The following is an 18,891-nucleotide window of genomic DNA, read 5'->3' as shown; positions in this document are numbered from 1 at the left end:
CATTATTGATAGATAAATTGGTATTTGGAAACATTTCATTCCATGTGAAAGCAATTTCTAGGTTAGATTTTTTTTCTTCACAAGAATTCCTGAGTAAGCATGATTGCCAAGAAAAATCATAATCAATCATAAATGAATTACTCACTGCCAAAGCACTTCAAAAGCAAAGCATAAAAATCTCTTCAGTATAATTAACCCTGCTTAATCAGTGATGTGGATCCATTTTATAGGCTCATAATATAGGGGAAGACCTCCACAGCGGAGTACCCTGGGACTTTGAGGAGCTGAGAATGGGCCTGTAAAAGGAAACGTAAGCAGACACTACAAGTGTGGCTAAAAAGGAAACAGAAACACGGGAGAAAAGGAACAGGAAAGCACAGGACACAGGAAGGATTTTCAGGCTGAGGAGAAAAGTCAATGGAGCTGCAATGGAGCTGCAAACTGATGACACAGGAGGGAGAAGCAACGTCAGGGAGTAAAGTCCTGGAGACACAGGAGTTTCAGGCATCCACACCACTCATGTCCAAGGCTGCAATTAAGGAAAGAGAAATGAAGAGGTATAGATTTATATAAATTTGTAGGTGGAAACTGATATAGCTTGTGCTTGATTTCCATGATTATATTTAAGAAGATGTATAGCCTTTTGCTGAGATTATAGGCAATAGGGCTCAGGATGTGGCCTGAGACACAAAAGTTGAAAACAGGGGGCCAGCTCTGTGGCCTGGTAGGTAAAGCCGCTGTCTGCAGTGCCAGCATCCCATATGGGCTCCGGTTCAAGTCCAGGCTGCTCCACTTCGAATCCAGCTCTCTGCTATGGCCTAGGAAAGCAGTAGAAGATGGCCCAAGTCCTTGGGCCCCTGCACTCGCATGGGAGACCCAGAGGAGCTCTTGGCTCCTGGCTTCAGTTCGGCCCAACTCCAGCTGTTGCAGCCGTTTGGAGAGTGAACCAGACGATGGAAGACCTCTCTCTCTCTCTCTCTCTCTCTGCCTCTCTGTCCTCCCAGATACTACTAAGTTCCATGTTACATGTAAAGAAACTTGGTCTCTATGTTCCACAGGATAACCACCTACTGAAATATCCTTTTCAGCTTTATGTTAAAGCCCTCCTATTATTTAGCTAGCATCTCAATGATTCCACATGCTCACAAATACAGTTGTCACACCTTTAATTTTTTGGCATGTCTCAGAATCAGGACCTAAGTCATCTCTTGCCCAGGAATACTGAAAATCTATCCCCCCCACCCCGCCTGGAGGGGGCCGGCGCTGTAGCGGGTTAACGCCCTGGCCTGAAGTGCCAGTATCCCATATGGGCGCCGGTTTGCGACCTGGCTGTTCCTCTTCCAATCCGGGTCTCTGCTATGGCCTGGAATAACAGTAGAAGATGGCCCAAGTCCTTGGGCCCCTGCACCCATGTGGGAGACCTGGAAAAAGCTCCTGGCTTCGGATCAGCACAGCTCTGGCCGTTGCAGCCATCTCGGGAGTTAACCAGAGGATGGAAGACCTCTCTCTCTGTAACTCTGTCTTTCAAATAAATAAAAATAAATCTTTGAAAAAAAAAAAAAAAGAAAAGAAAATCTATCCCCTAATCTACAGACTTGCTCAGTGCTCAAAAAAGAAGCAAAGCCTAATTACTGAAAGGTAGAGGGAAATTAGACTGTGAGCCAAAAATTGTGATGATTTCTGAGAATGGTTTGATACCTACAAGATTTTAAGAGCAATGCAATGGATATTCAGAAAAATTTACAACCACAGAAGTAAGGTATTTCCTAACCAGGTACTTAGAGGTACTGAAGTATACAGACAAAACAGTGAGTAGGTTAAGATCATGATGACAATTCCAAAACCAAGCATGGGTTGTCAGTAGGTCAACTCCTTTAATCACAAACAACACCTAGAGAGATTTAAGATATCCCTCAGTTGATAGGTCACAAAAGTCAGAAAAACCCAATTAAATCTGTCAAGGACACTAAAGATGATATCAGCAAAAGATTACACATCCTCTCCATTGCTAATGCCATCTCACGACCAGTTTCAAACACCAGGAAGGTTCTGAAATTCAACTAGATTCCGTATCTGGAAATCCCTGTTGATCCCACGAGTGGATCCTAGCCTTCCTCTTCCTCCTGTCCACCCCATCTGGAGGATCTCACAGCCCCAGCCATCCTCATCTTGCTTAAGCCCTCTCCTCCTGCATTTTCTATGACACACAGCATGCTCCAGGTCTCTTCCTGTTTCTAGCAGGCTGTTCTCTTCTGCCTTCACACACCATTTTCCTTCCAAAAATACTCCTTTTGCTCTTCTTTCTCTACACTTATTTCCCTTTGACTCATTTATTCTTATAGACTGAATCTCCAGTAAGTGAATGGCCTTCATCTCCACATACAGAGCTCTAACCCACAGCCAATGATCTAGCTCCACAGTTTCAGTCTGGAAATGTTTGGGGTAGATGGTGAGCACTGACATGGAGAAACTGAATAGATTACAGCACTTTCCTATTATATAACTGTTAGAAGAAGAGGAAAGGCAAGCAGAACTTCTTAATTTTTAAAACGATAATGAAAAATTATGTATCAGAAATCTTAAGCTATAATTGAAATAGTAAACAAAAGAAAATCTATAGCTTTAAACACTTAACAAAATGAAAGAATAAAAATAAACTCCCAGGTCAAAAAACTGGAAAAAAAACAAACAAAAAAAAAAAAAAGAAGAAGAAGAAAGTACCAAGAAGGAAGCAAAAATAAAAGCAGAATAAAGGAGAGAATAGAAAAACAGTTCTAATAAATCAAAATTCCAGCCAGCGCCACAGCTCACTAGGCTAATCCTCCACCTGTGGTGCCGGCACCCCAGTTTCTAGTCCCGGTTGGGGAGCCGGATTCTGTCCCAGTTGCTCCTCTTCCAGTCCAGCTCTCTGCTGTGGCCCAGGAAGGCAGTGGAGGATGGCCCAAAGTGCTTGGGCCCTGCACCTGCACAGGAGACCAGGAGGAAGCACCTGGCTCCTGGCTTTGGATCAGCACAGCACAATGGCCATAGCGGCCATCTGGGGAGTGAACCAACGGAAGGAAGACCTTTCTGTCTCTCTCTCTCACTGTCTAACTCTGCCTGTCAAAAAAAAATCAAAATTCCATTTGCTAAAGAAAAATAGCAACACAAATCACTATATAACTCAATCAAGGGAATATCCACAATATTAAAACTTAGAAATGACAAGAGTGAAATAACCATTGGAAAAAGTAATTTAAAAAGCATAAAGCAGTACACAAATCTATACAAATATGAAAATTTACACGTAAAGGGTAATTTCTAAAATTGATCCCATTAGAAATAGAAAGCTTAAACAAACATTTCCATTTCCATAGAAGAAATGTTTTAAAAATTAAGAAAAAAGTACTGCGCAAAAAAAGGACATAGCAGCTAATATCACAGGAATTCTTACAAAGTTTCAAAGACCAAATCACCTGAATGCTGCAAATATTGTTCCAGAATTCTGAACATGAAGGAAAATGCCTTAATTCTTTTCTTTGAATCAAGTAAAATACAGTTACAAATGCCAAAAAAAAAAAAAAAACCAGCTACAGATTAATACCACCTTTGAATACTGATGCAAAAGCTCTAAATCAAACATGAGCAACCAGAATCAACACTACAACAAGAAAATTAGCTACAAAGAACAAGTAGGAGTGAGTCTAGGAATGCACAGCTGGATCAATCCCTTATTATAGTAACGCTGATGCTGTAGCTCTGAGAAGAAAACAGCATGATTATCTCCATAGATGCTAAAAAAAGCTTCCCACAAAATTTAAGATTCATTACTGATTTTTAAAAAAAGAAAACATGAGTCCATCACAGCACTGATAAAGAAATATATTTCTGTCTGTATAATTTATCTTAATTCCACACTAAAGGCATTTTCTTTAACACCAGGAATTATTTAACATTGTACTAGAGACAATTGCCAATAAATTAGACAGGAATAAGAGGCTTTTAAGCAGAGAAACTGGGCTTATCTTTGAATAGAAAGAATTTACTCAGATATGTGGCAGGATCATGAAAGCAGGAAAAACAACACCAGTCCTAGTGGTAAATACTCACATGTGCCCAGCTCAGATTATTTTCCTGATAGTAAGGCAAACATACTATCTTTGATAAAAGTTGCAAAAACACAAAATTGCTACTTGGTATTTTATTTTGCAGTGAAATGTATTAAAAACCACTGTACCTTACAGTAAAGTCATAAGAGCAAGAGGCCAGTACTGAAGCGTGAAATGGTGAAAACTGCAGAAAACAAAAACAAAAATTGAACTTAGCTGTAATGACAACATGCTACTTCCCATGGTCATTCCATAACATTATTACACACATAAGTTTAGTCAGGGATGTTACTTAAAAGTATGCTCCTTGAATCTTACATGCTTTTATTTGATGCAAAAATCTTTTGGTTTTTTACATATCCACCTACAGGAAAAAAATTTATTTTTATATTCTCCAATTAAGCTCAGCTTTTTAGAGTTTATCTGGAATAAAATATTTCCAAAATGTTGTTCTTCTGGAAAAATTAAACACAATTTCATACTATTAAAAAATGATTCTTACAAATATAAAGGATTTCTGTATGTGATCGTATACACATATATAATTATATAACCTAACAACTTTAAGAAAACATGATTGCTATAATCATAAGTATCATTTAAATGATAAATAACATCGTTAGAATAATTTTTATATACAAATTTAAAAATTTTGTTATTTCTATGTACAAATACAACTAATGAAAAATATCAAAGATCAAAAATTTCTAATTTAAAAACAATGTATTCTAGAGAAGTAATAAACATACTTTAATAGGCTGTCCTTTATAATTGTATTTCTTCAATGTTTGTCTTACCAGCACTGTAATATAACTACATCTGAATAACTCTTTACAGGTTTTTTTGCAAAGTATTTCCACTATATTACCCCATTTTATTCTCAGAACTGTGCAGAAATATACATATGGAACTTTTCTCAACTATTGAAAGCTGGGCACAAAAGGGTTGCCAAGAAAAACTAAAACAGAGTACTGTGCCTCATGTGTTATGTTACAGCCAGTATAAATTTAAATATTAATCTAAGTGAAATTCAGAATTTTTAAAATAGTAATAACACAGTAATCTTATTAACAATATCAATAATGCCCTTAATGTAAAAAAAAAAAAAAATTGACCCTGGAGATATCACATAGTAAGACTGTGTCCACAACCACTAGTAGAACCTGCCTGAACAAAAGCTGAGACACTAACTCAGGTCACTGTAAGGATGGCCAAACAAGGTACGTCCTCCCTTGCAAGTCACAGAAAGGAAAATTTTCTATGTTTCTAACATGTGTGAACATTCACATATGATACCATACTAGGGAAAACAAAGAATTAACCACCTCTTTATACCAGTTTCAAACAAGAAAAGACAACTGCCCACTACATGGAAAATTATAACCTAATACCAAAAGTAAACTGCTATAGTTATAAAACAGTATTAAAAGGAGTAAGTAGACTGAGGATGACAGAATGTGAAAACATTTTTATTTAATTCTAAGTCCTGAAGGTCTACCAGTTCTGAGTCATTAAAAAATTATTCAAATAACTTACCTAATTTTATCTTTCAATAGCCACTACCATTAATTGGGTAACAAAAACAAACATATAAAAGAATCATTAACCCCAACCCATAAACACAAAAACATTCTTTTATACGCGCTTCGTTGATTGCCTATATTTTTATTCTACATATAAAAAGAAAAATACTTACTTTCACTCTCCTAATGGCATAGGTGTGACCCAGAAGCTCAAACACTGGTTGTCGTACATTTCTTAAGTCCCAGCCTCTCAAACTACAATCAACCGCCCCTGTTACCAGCAAATTCTGGAAAACAATTCAAAGAAAAATAAACTGTTACACCTAGGCAAGCAAGCAGTACATGGTCTCTCGTACTGGGAAGAATATCTATTTTCTGGTAATTACTTAATACGAACCCAAGAGTTGTTCTTCAAAAGCCAAAAAAAAAAAAAAAAAAAAATGTATGTAGGAAGGGATCAAAATAGACACCACACAGCAAAAATTAATGTAACTTGAGAGAAAAGAAACTCAGCTTGTTTTATGACTATGATGGAACACTACACACAACAGAAAAAGGCACAGTGCTGATGGCATTGTGGACTTTTCTGCTCACCTTTGGTAGTAGGAGTAAGTACATATGGGATAAAAATTGTATCTGACAGGGGCCGGCATTATAGCACAGCGGATTAAGCAGGTTCAAGTCTGGGCTATTAACTACTCTGCTTTCCATCTACCTTCCTGCTAATGCCCTTGGGAGGGCAGCAGATGACCCAAATACCTAGGCCTCTGCTACCCACATGGGAGACTAGGAGGGGGCTTCTGGCTTCTCTTGGCTCAGACCTGGCTGCTACAGCCATTTGTGGAATGAACCAGTAAATGAAAGATCTCTCTCTCTTTCTCCCTCTTTGTCACTCTGCCTTTCAAATAAAAAATCTTTTAATAAACTGTATCTGACAAATGAGCCCACTTTTCTTTTCAAAAGGTTTTCAACAGGCATTGAAAGGCAAGTAGTCTATTAATTTTAGAATATTTGAAAGAGCTCAGGGTATAAATTAAATTTTTATGTTCTTCTAAATCTAAACCAATCATTGTTCCCAACTCTCTTGGATCAAGGCCTTAAAACAAAATCTGAACAGATCTGAGAATCTATGCCAACAGAGGTGAGTCTCTTACCTAGTCAAGTGCAGAAATCTCACTATACAGGGTCCAAGATGAACCAAGAGTTCCTGGCTGAATAGGCCAGATGCTGGGTCCACACTCAGCCTACCCCACATCAACCAGAGCAGCACTTCCTTGTCTGAGTATGCTGGGATTCAACATAAGCTCACTGGAGGAAAAGTTTTAATGCTTAAAAAAATTTTTTAAAGATTTATTTACTTATTTTGCAAGAGTTACACAGAGAGAGGGAAAGAGAGAAAGAGAGATCTTCCACCCTAGTCTACTACCCAAGATGGCCACAATGGCCAGCACTGGGCCAGGCCAAAGCCAGGAGCGTCTTTGGGTGGCAGGGTCCCAAGGGCCATCCTCTGCTGCCTTTCCTCCAGGCCATCAGCAGGGATGTGAACTGGTGCCTACAAGGGATGCTTTACCCTCTATGCCACAACAACGGCCCCCCCAGTTTTTTTTAACACTTTCCAGTATATATCAGAATCCTTTTCAGAATTCCCAAAGCTATAACACATAAGCCACAATTTAACTACCCTAACATGGAAAACCCATTTCTAGTGAGAGACTGAAACTATAGTCATCAGAACTGAAAGTGTTTTTAAATCAAGTATGATTATTGAATATGTGCTATATTTATTTATTACTTTTTTAATTTAAAGAACTTGGCCAATACAGTATAATGTTCTTTTAATTTTTATTAAGTAATTTACAACTAGGACAAAAACAAAGCCACTGTCACGGTCAACAAACCACTTCAGGTACATAAACAGAACATTAACACATTTTCATCCATTTCTCTCGCCAATTCATATGCTCATGTGTTTAACTGAAACTTTTACAAAAAATAACATTGGGACACTGCTTTCTTACAAAAGCATGAAAATTTAGTAAGCTTAAAAAGGAAGACAAACATAAAATTATGGTGCAGCAGGTTAAGCCGCTGCCTGCGATGTTGGCATCCCATACAGGTACCAGTTCAAGTCCCAGCTGCTCCACTTCTGGTTTAGCTCCTTGCTAATGCACCTGGGAAAACAGCAAAAGATGGTTCAAGAGCTTGGGTCCCTGCCACCTATGTGGGAAAACCAGATGGAGTTCCTGGCTCCTGGCTTCAGCCTTGTCCAGCTCTGGCCATTGTAGCCATGGAGAGTGGACCAGTGGATGAAGATCTCTTTCTCTGTCTCTCCCTCTAACTCTGCCTTTCAAATATAGTAAAAAAAAAAAAAAAAAAAAGAAGGGGCCAGCGCTGTGGCATAGCAGGTTAAAGCCCCAGCCTGAGGTGCCAGCATCCCATATGAGCACTGGCTCTAGTCCTGGCTGTTCCACTTCTGATCCAGCTCTGTGCTGTGGCCTGGGAAAGCAGTAGAGGACGGCCCGGGTCTTTGGGTCCCTGCACCCATGTGGGAGACCTGGAGGAAGCTGCTGGCTCTTGACTTCGGATGGGCTCAGCTCCAGCCATTGTGGCCATTTGGGGAGTGAAACAGATGATGGAAGCTCTCTCTCTCTCTCTCTCTCTACCTCTCTCTGTGATTCTGTATTTCAAATAAGTAAAAATCTTAAAAAAAAAAAAAAAAACCATGAAATTTGTAAAACTGATAAGACTGTCTAATTAAAAACTAAGTTACAAACAGTTCAGCTGCCTAACAAAGTGAAAAAGAAATGAATAGAAGAGATGAAACAAAGTGGCAGGGTTAGGACCAATCAAGAAAAAAATTCAGTAAATTGTTTCCCAAACAAACAATTTAGGCTGTGCTGCTGAACTTTTGAGAACTTCTGTTTCTTATTTTGCCTGTTTATGAGCACTTAAATCCAATTAATGCTAATACAGGTCAGTAAGAATCATTAATTGGAAATGAAAGGCATTGAATTTAACTTAATGGGTCCAGGAACACAATCAAAGCCCACAGGAACAAAGATAAATAAAATCTAGAACATTTTAACATGAGGAAGAGCAGCAGCTCAGGACAGTCATTTCCTATACCTCATTGTATTTACACCAGTCACAGCTCAAAACTTCTGCCTGATGGGCTGGAATCACAACTCTGACTCCCGTTGTCTTCACATCCCAAATTCTGAGAGTCTGGTCACCTGGAACAAAGGAAGAGTTGGTCACCTTCCACCACGGCATTTGGATGCTGAGGATATGCTGTGCTCACAGTGATAGACCCAGCAAAAACACACTGCTTTCACTGGTAGGATACTTTTCTCTTTATGCATTTCTTAAACCATAATAATGCATAAGAACTACTAAAAGTGAAGGACTACAAAAAATTAATGCACCATGATAATGTTTTTTAGGGTACTCAAAGAAGAAAATTTGAATCTCACCCTAAGACAAATACAACAGTGATTAAACACATGCCCAGTTATTTTACTTTGGGGCGGGAAAAGTACTGAAAATCATCATGTTTAGTAAACAACATCAGCACTCTGTACACACAATTCTCTGAGAAACAACAGAGATTGGTTCTAATCCCTCTCAGTCATTTGACAGCTGCTGGGGTTTAATCACATCTCTTAGCTTTGCTGATCTTCAGTTTCCTTCCCCGTGATAAAGTACATGTTTTATAAAGTTGGAATAAGGTAGTAAGGGCTTCTTATGGCACAAGATATACAGTAAGTTCTTAATAACTGTTTAAAATGAGAAATACACCCATATTTATAAGTCATTCTGTGTTCAATATCCTATTTATTGAGTGCTTCCTACATGCCAAATACTGTTGTAAGCATTTCATGTGTGTTAGCTTTTTGTAAGACATCACAGTAACTATTCGAAGCAGGAATTTTGACAGTATAAAATGATTAGAATCCTTTACAGATGAGGCGCCTGCAGCACAGAGATGAAATAACTCCCCCAGGACACTCCGTGGTGGGACCAGGAGAACAGGAACCCAGGTCAGCTGGCTCCCCAGTGATTCACGCTACACAATGCTAGCTCCTCAGGCTCCTGCAGGACAAATGCCAGAAAGCCAATGATGGCTGCCTCTTGAGCCACTACTCTTTCACCTGTGTCATTTCTTCTATAAATTATGGAAAAAGCATTTTTTCTCAAACTTTTTAAAAAAATACTTAAAATTATTTGATTTGAAAGGCAGAATGAGACAGAGAAAGAGGGAGGGAAGACAGCGTAAGGGAGAGAGAGAGAGAGAGAAACTCCTCAAATGCCCACAACAACTAGGGTTGGTCAGGCTGAAGCCAGGAGCTCCATCTGGGTCTCCAAAGTGGGTGGCAGAGACTCAAGTGCTTGAGCCATCATCTGCTCTGCCTTCCATGCACACCAGTAGTGAGCTAGAGTGCCAGCAGAGTATCCAGGACTCAAACCACTGCAACAGGGGACGAGGCAAAGAGGCACTGCTCCGCAATGCAGGATGAGGGATACAGGCATCCGAGAGGCAGCTTAACCCGCTGCGCCACAGTGCTTGCCCCCAGATACTTTGTATATTTGCCCCAGTTATTTTAGAAATAAAATAAGATGCTACCTAAAAAGCTGCTATTTCTATTTGTATTTCCAATCTCACTTCCCATCTTCCCTGTCCAGAGGACACCATAATCATAAATTTGGTATGTGTCCTGTATTCTGTGCTTCTGTAACACTTTTACTCCATTTTTATGGATCCATTAATATGTACTATTGCTTTGTGTGGGGGATTTGCTTCTTCTTTAATTTAAAAACACCATCCCGCTACTTTATAAAAGGCTAAAAATCACTTTGATAGATGAAAGTAACTAACAATTTTTTGTATCTAGATAAGAAGGTAGGGATGAAAGAGAACGATGATTCTGAAAGTACCGAATGGAAACGGCTCAGAACTGCTGCAATCCAGAGCTTCAAATATCTTCAGGGACCCTAAAAATAATCACTTTCCGTGGCCTGACCACGGAGAATTTGTTTCAGAATTCCACACAGTTTTGATGCAACAACCTTTCATGACCTTCCAGCCTTCGGTGTGTAAAGCAAGGTGACACGCATGTCTACTGACTGGTCTGCTGGGAATAGCACATCCCCGTCTCATCAAGTGATTCTAGAAAGACATACAGCTCCACTGACGCAGGCTCCCACCAACCAGGGACACGTCCCAACAAGGCCAGTGGTGGGATCTCATTCCCTGCTCTGATCTCAGCTGCCAGGACTAAGACGGCCATTTGGGGTTTTCTTCCTAAACAGTCTGCTGAAAGTATAATGCCAGTCCCTCTCTTCTAGCCGAAGGTACAAAGGCCGTGCATCTGGTTATATAGGGAAATCCAGTCTGGGGTGACACAAGTACCCCTTCCCTTCCAGGGGTATGCTTTTCAATACATTTCACAGCCACTGAGGTGGCTCCAGTTCTAGCACTTGTAGGCAAAGGAGGTTATTTATGATGGAGGTAGTTAATGGTATTTACCCCAAATTTCTATTCTAAAAAAGCCCAGTCCCAGAGAAAAATGTTTGATTCAGACCTAAATGCTGTCTATATTAGCTTTCAAACATTTGTATCTAATACTAGGTCTGAAATGATAAAGTCTGCAACAGCCATGACTAAAAGCACTAAGATTCACTGAGTTGGTGCTTACCCCATTACATTTCATAAGTACATGAACCGCTTTAAAGGACCAAAACATTACAATGAGTGTGGACTAGGAAATAAGAACTGTTTAGCTTCACAAGACATAATGCTCAAAAATATTCCTACATGAAGGATCTCTGTGAGATCTCAGAGGAAAAAAAGGGTCATCAAAGAAGGAGGTACTTTGATGGGAAGAGAGAACATCCACTTTGCTTATGGCCGTGTCCAAATACTAAAGGAGTCTGTGGTCACAAAAGGCTTCCATAGCCTTGGCAGCCCATGGCAAGAGCCTTGGGTGATCACTGACATCATAAATAAGAGTGTTAATTGTTAAAGGAACAACAGACGCCACTGTGCACTTACTCCCCAAGTAGGACCTCTGTCCTTAATGAGTTGTACCATGAGAATCAACTGCAAATCTTGTTCTCAAACTGTACTCCCTATGTTGTGTGTGTGGGTGCAAACTGCTGAAATCTGTGCTTAACATGGAGTTGGTCCTCGGTATATAAAATCAAACTAAAAATGAACCATAATGAAGAAGGGGATGGGAGAGGGAGAGGGAGGTGGGATGGGAATTGGGGTGGGTGGGTGAGCATGGGGGAAAGAACCACTATATTCCTAAAGTTCTACCTATGGAAAATGCATTTATTAAATAAAAACTTTAAAAAAAAAAAAAGGATATAATGCTCAGCTAAAGAAACCAGACATGGAGCTGGTATTGTGGTACTGCCCACAGGAGCACCAGTTCGAATCCCACTTCTGATCCAGCTCTGTGCTAATGCACCCTGGAAAGCAGTGAAAGATGATCTAAGTGGCTGGGCACCTGCCACCCATGTGGGAGACCCAAACAGAGTTCCATGTTGCTGGCTTCAGCCTGGCCAGCCCCAGCCATTCCAGCAGTGCCCCAGCAGATGGATTCATTCTCTCTCTCTCTCTCTCTCTCTCTCTCTCTGTCATTCCCTTTCAAATAAGTAAATCTTTTAAAAGACAGAAAAGAAACCAGACACAAAAGTACAGAAATAGGCAACTGGAAAGCAGATAGAGATCACGCTAGTGGGGGATCGGGTGGTCTCTGCTGATACTCTGTTCCTTGACCCAGATGTTGGTCACACAGATGTGCTCACTGTGAAATTTTATCAAGTGTTTGCCTGATGAGTTTATTCACTGTTCTGTATGAGTTTTTACTTCAATAAGAGGTTAAACAACACAACAGCTAAGGTGAGGTATGATGTTATTCTTAAATTCTATGATATATTTTTGTGTTGTGGAGCAGCAAGTTAAACCGCTGCCTGCAGTGCCGGCATCCCATATGGGTGCCAGTTAGAGTCACGGCTACTCCATTTCCAATCCAGCACCCTGCTAATGTGCCTGGGAAAGCAGAGGAAGATGACCCAAGTCCTTCGGCCCCTGCTCTCATGTGAGAGACCTAGAAGAAGCTCCTGGCTCCTGGCTTCAGTCTGATCCAGCCCTGGCCATTGCAACTATGTGGGGAGTGAACCAGTGGACAGATCTCTCTCCCCTTGCCTCTGCCTCTTCCTCTCTGCAGCTCCGCATTTCAAGTAAAATAAATAAATCTTAAAAAAAAAAAAAAAAGCAAGGCCATGGATTTGTAGTTCAACTTAAGGGGTACAAAAATGTGATGACTGCTCTGTAGGAGTTAAGAACTCCACTTCCTTGAGAATCACTCCTGCATTTGTTGTACAGGTTTGGCACTCTGTCCTCATCGCTTTGTTTTCCAGGTAAGAAAGGCCTTCTGGCCAAAAGGTACAATGACTCACTCAAGTCTTTCAGTCACCAAGACATCTGTGCTTACAATGCTTGTTTTAATCACATCTTGTGGGCCAACTGACCTTTCACTGTAGCCAGACACTTATCAGAGCCCTGTGGTGGTGCCATGGATGCACCTGAATTGCCAACTTCTCTTATCAGCTGCAGACCTGCCACCAGCTGTAGAACCCACAAGTTTAAACGCACAGCATGGAATCAGAAGTGCTGCCCATGGCTCTAATTGCAAACTGCAGTAGGTAAGAAGTTAGGTAAGGAGAATAAGTATAAATGGAGCCTCCAAAACTGAAATAAATAGAGTAGCAGCAAAAGAGTGCTTTGGGACCCAGATAACTTTAATCTAATTGAAATGCCAGATGCCTATCAGATGGAATATGCCTTTTTCTTACAGTAGAACAAGGTTTATTTTTACTACTGGCTGGACCCCACATATTCAGGCATGGCTATGACTTATGCAATTATATGGAGTCTGCAATAACAGTAATTTAGTTTTCATGGCTCAGAAGAAAGTTATTTCATATTAATCATCTTTATGTAAAAAGATAAATATTCTTCCCTTCTATATCATACAATTTAGAAATATGAAGTTTGTACTAATGTGACTATCATAAACTAGGTAAAACATAATGTCCTTTGAAAAGTCTGTTATGGAAGGTGAACGAACATGTCACTCTAAAAACTAGTCACATTTTGTCTTAACTTAGCTAGTGATAAAAAACTGGATTCTGGTTTGCAAATACTATACAACCTAGAATGTGATTAAATTATTGGAGTAACCTAAATATTATTCCTCATATATTATCTTAAAATAGAAATCATTATCAGCAGTTAATGATAGAATTAGCTATAAGTGTACCACAGGATTAGACATTTAAAAAATCTTGATTGTCTATCATATAAGCTTCTACCATAAAAACAAGTATTTTACAACTTTGGGTTTTATAACCAAGAGTGTTGCAGTTGAGTTTATATTTATTCAAAGATCATGGTGTGTTTTATAACAAGCTTCTTTCCGTAAGCAAGAAGACAAAACTAGAGAATTAACTATTAAAGACCATAAGGTCAGCAAGAAAATGAGAAAAAAAAAAAAAAGAAAGAAAGAAATTCTGAGCCAAAAGACACCACTTTCTCTCTGAATTCAGTGCTGAAAACATTCTGTATCTCTTTCAAAGAGATGAATATATTTCTATGAAAACAAACATGCAATTCCCACTCCATCAACAGGAACAAGTGATTAATTTGGCATCACAAACAGAGCTATTCCACAAGCTAATGCAGTGCTTCCCGAGTGGGACTGATCACTTGATTCAGCTGGGATTAAAAAACATGCCTCCCAGAGGTACTCTGATTCAGCAGGACTCAGAGCCTAGAATTTTTTTTAAGCTCTACCAATGATTCAGATGATTAGCAAGGTTTAGAATCATCAGACTCATGCGTTATCACACAATCGTGCATCCAGATTCTAGTCAGAGCGAGTTTCTTTAAACCTGTTCTCAGAGTTTTAGTTCTGATAAGCAACGACCGTTCGTGCTTGCAGCACATACACAGTGCAAAGGCCATTCTGATGCTCGGTTCTCCCCTTACCCACACCGCTGCCTCCCACTTCTCATCTGCTACCTCTTACTCGTTCACACAGTAGCAGCTTAGACACAATTTCTTCAGGGAAGGTCAGCCAACCCTGACAAGATCAGGAATCCATTTCCAGGTTCCCACAGAATTCTGGGCACATGTGTTAACAACAAGAGGTAACTCTGAGATAGTCCTTACTCTGTGCCAGGCTCTGTTCTATGCCCTCCAAGTCCATTAACTCATTTAATCACTCGCAGAACTCCATGATGGAGATTATGGTCATCCCTATTCTGGAAATGGGAAACAAAGAGCCGGTGATTAAACAGTAAGACTAAAGTCACACAGCACTGGAGGAGCCAGAACTTGATCACGGGCCGTCCAGCTGCAGAGTCCAGTTCCTGGCCACCATGCTGTATTACCTGTCCTTCAAAGAACTTCACATTCCTTGCCATGGTATATTTCCAATGGTCTCTCAGCAAGTAACTGACACTGGAACACAGGCTGTCAAAGAGCAGGAACACTGTTTTCTTCCTCATTAAATCCCCAGTGCCCAGCAAACAGCAGACACTCAGTAAATATTTGACTGGGCCAGCACTGGTGCAGTGGGTTAAGCCACCGCATGTAGCAATGGCATCCCATGTAAGTGCCAGTTCGAGTCCCAGCTGCTCTACTTTCCATCAAGCTCCTTGCTGATGTGCCTGGGAGGACAGCAAAGGATGGCTCAAGTTCTTCGGCCTTTGCACCCATGTGGAAGACCCAGAGGAAGCTCCTGGCTGTGGCCTGGCCCAACCCTGGCTGCTGCAGCCATCTGCGGACTGAACTGGTGGAGAGACGATATCTCCCCTCCTCCTTTCCCCCGGCAACTCTGCCTTTCAAATACATAAATAAAAATCTGACTTTCAGACAATATCTTTCTCAAAAATCACAGTGAACCTTAGATTTGGCTTAAAAATTCTAAGATGGTTATTCACATGACAACCAAAAATACTGTTGGCTGTGTATGGCATTCAGCTATATAAAATAATATACAAGTGCAATAGGAAATACATAAAAACAAGTCAAGCAAAGAAAATCTGCTAAGTAGTTCAACTATTTTTTTTTTTAAGATTTATTTACTTATTTGAAAGGCAGAGTTACAGAGAGAGAGAGAGAGAGAGAGAGATCTTCCATCCTCTGGTTCACTCCCCAAATGGCTGCAACAGCTGGAGTTAGGCCGAACTAAAGCCAGGATCCAAGAGCTCCTCTGGGTCTCCCAATGCAGTGCAGGGGCCCAAGGACTTGGGCCATCTTCTACTGCTTTCTCAGGCCATAGCAGAGAGCTGGATCGGAAGTGGAGCAGCTGGGACTCAAACTGGTGCCCATATGGTATACTGGCACTGCAGATGGCAGCTTTACCTGCCATGCTACAGCGCGGGCCCTTAACTGCCTATTATCGCATTGTATATAACTTGGTAAGCAAATCTGCCTGTCTCCCTTGAAATGGCTAAGGCACAACAAAAGTTTCAGCATCTACCTTAACTTTTTGCCATACCACAACTCCTTCCATTATTTTTGTAAAGTGAAAGAGAAACTTTAAATTTTTTCAAACTTATTAAGTAGGCTAATATTTGAAAATCATCAATAAGACTGTCTCAGCAAAATGTCAAATGTTTGATAAATCAGTCTTCCAATGAATTTCCAAAATCATAAAATTTTGGCAGAGAACAGATTTGCTGTATTCAATTTCACAGAAACCACTTTCAAAGATTTTTTAAGACATAATTTATAGCTTATAGGTCCATTGTTTTATGTCATCAAATTCCATCTGATTTCTTTTAAGCCTTTGATGTACAGCCAATTCAATGGACACTGGCCCTCTAGAATCTACCCACTAACCTCACCTAATCAAGATTTACTCTTTGCATTCTCTGAGTATGTCATTTGGGTACCACCTTTTCCTAATTTCCATTCTCAGCTGCAAGAACTATGCTGGGCTTGGCTGGTGCTGTGGCTCAATAGGCTAATCCTCTGCCTGCGGCGCCAGCATACCGGGTTCTAGTCCCGGTCGGGGCGCCGGATTCTGTCCCGGTTGCCCCTCTTCCAGGCCAGCTCTCTGCTGTGGCCCGGGAGGGCAGTGGAAGATGGCCCAAGTCCTTGGGCCCTGCACCCGCATGAGAGACCAGGAGAAGCACCTGGCTTTGGATCAGCACGGTGCACAGGCTGCGGCGGCCATTGGAGGGTGAACCAACGGCAAAGGAAGAACTTTCTCTCTGTCTCTCTCTCTCACTGTTCACTCTGCCTGTCAAAAAAAAAAAAAAAAAAAGAACTATGCTGACTTAAGCCAATCAAGACATTACAAGCTGCTCCCCCAAGAACAGTAATCAGTTCAGGAACATCCACACAGAACCATCAGAACCAATGAGAAAACATGAAACTCTCCTGGACGTCTAAGAATCTCTCACCATTTCCTACTGGATGGAAACCAGGATGGATGTGGGGTCAGAGCTACTACCATCATGCATTGCTTGTTACCTAATGATGAATCCAACAGAAGACAGAGCCCTACACCTAAGCACTGCCTATAAGCCAGCTCTAATTTTTCAACTACATGAGGAAGTAAATTATCTTTTTTCTTAAGACAGCTGGGGTCAGAATTTCTTGCATTTTCAACCAAAGAATTCCTGGCTGATATGATCACTATTTACATTAACTTCTAATGCAACATGGAAGGTAACACAATTAACCAGATGATCTGTTCTTCTATGAAAGCAAATGATCACTCTGTTGATAACTGTTTTTATACAGTACCCATTTAAAAAGTTGTAATTATCTTGCTAACTCTGTATAAACAATGAATCTTTTTTTCTGCTATTTGGCCTCATACACCAAATGAGTGTTCCATGTGTAATATCCAGAGTCAATATTATATGTGAGTATACCATGCCACACAAAAGCCACTATAAAAGGAACAGGTGCATGACTCAGCCCAAATAAAGGGCTAATACACACAATTATACCTGATGTTTAAATAAATGCAGCTGTACTAGTTTATGATTTTGTGGATACCAGATTTCATATTCAGCCATGGGCATAAAAAGAACAATTATAAGCATGAAGACAATTTTAGAACCCTTGACAATAATACAAATTAACAAGGTAACATACAATAGTAGGATAAAGGACTTTCTAAAAACTCATCAGGGGTTCAATGAGTTCTACTTACTAACACGTTTCCCAATATGCAAAATATACTCATTTTTAATTTCAGTTTACTGTGAATGTCGCCCATCAGAATCCTGAGCAGACACGCTTTCACTGTTTTACTTCCAGAAGGAAGCCTGTCTCTGTCCATTTTGAAGGTGGATCTATTCTTTACCTCTAAATTCATGCAGAGTTTGAAACAACTTCTCTGCACCATAGTTATGGCCGAAGGCCATCCCACCGCAAAGAAAATGAAGTTAAAGTCAGTCTAATTCATATCCTTACAAGCATTTTAATTCAACTTGGGCTAACACTCTCTGTGTTAGGGCTTTTCACCAATGGTAAAATTATAACCCTTAAACTATAGTCATCTTACAGATCTGATCCATTATAAATATAAACTCAGCATTTATACTATATGCAGGTTAAATGGTGGTTCATTAACTCAAACTAAGTGTATTAACACCACTACCATTGACTTAACACACACCCAGCCTATGGTTAGCTGTGTCACAGAAGGACAAAACATCAAAGAAGAAATTAATCCTAGGAAAAGGAAATATGATGAGGAAAAATATATCACTGATCCCACCTCAAGATATTTTAGAAAAGATTTAACTTAGATTATGACCAAAAGAAGCAATGACTTGTTAACTTAGAAATTTAAATAGTAATAATTGTATAAGTTTATAGAGTACATTGCTCATCATTCTAGAAAATAATATCAGTAATTTCTTACAGAGAACAAAATGTTTCTTAAATTGATTGCCTCTAAATAGATCAGTCACCATTAGGATCTCAAAAAATAATAATCTAAATGAATCTAGTTGCCTATATACAGGTTACCTAAGGTTACCTGTTTGTCTATACACAGGTTACCTAAGGTTTCCATTTTTGAGTGTCATCAGCTTAGTAATACTTCCAGAATTTGAGCAATTGGTGGTGGTGTGGAGGGGTAGTAAGCGGTGGTCAGTGAGTGAGTGACTTTCCACCTGCTAGTTCACTCTCTAAAGGCATACAACTACTGGTGTTGGCCAAAGCTGGGAGCTGGAAACTC

The 18,891-nt window shown here is 40.0% G+C and overlaps 1 protein-coding gene across 1 annotated transcript in view; it reads right to left on the bottom strand.

Moving 5' to 3' along the window:
* Positions 1-18,891, bottom strand: part of PEX7 (peroxisomal biogenesis factor 7) — an 80,911-nt gene that overhangs the window by 41,080 nt on the left and 20,940 nt on the right. The window contains exons 6-8 of the mRNA XM_062186821.1: positions 8,738-8,844; positions 5,785-5,898; positions 4,217-4,272 (exon numbers count right to left, since the gene is read on the bottom strand). Coding sequence (XP_062042805.1) covers positions 4,217-4,272; positions 5,785-5,898; positions 8,738-8,844 — 277 coding nt within the window. The remainder of the gene's footprint in view (positions 1-4,216; positions 4,273-5,784; positions 5,899-8,737; positions 8,845-18,891) is intronic.

Source organism: Lepus europaeus, chromosome 3 (genome assembly GCF_033115175.1).
Source record: "Lepus europaeus isolate LE1 chromosome 3, mLepTim1.pri, whole genome shotgun sequence".
Classification (NCBI taxonomy): Eukaryota; Metazoa; Chordata; class Mammalia; order Lagomorpha; family Leporidae; genus Lepus; species Lepus europaeus.
This window is presented reverse-complemented; position numbering and strand designations above follow the sequence as displayed.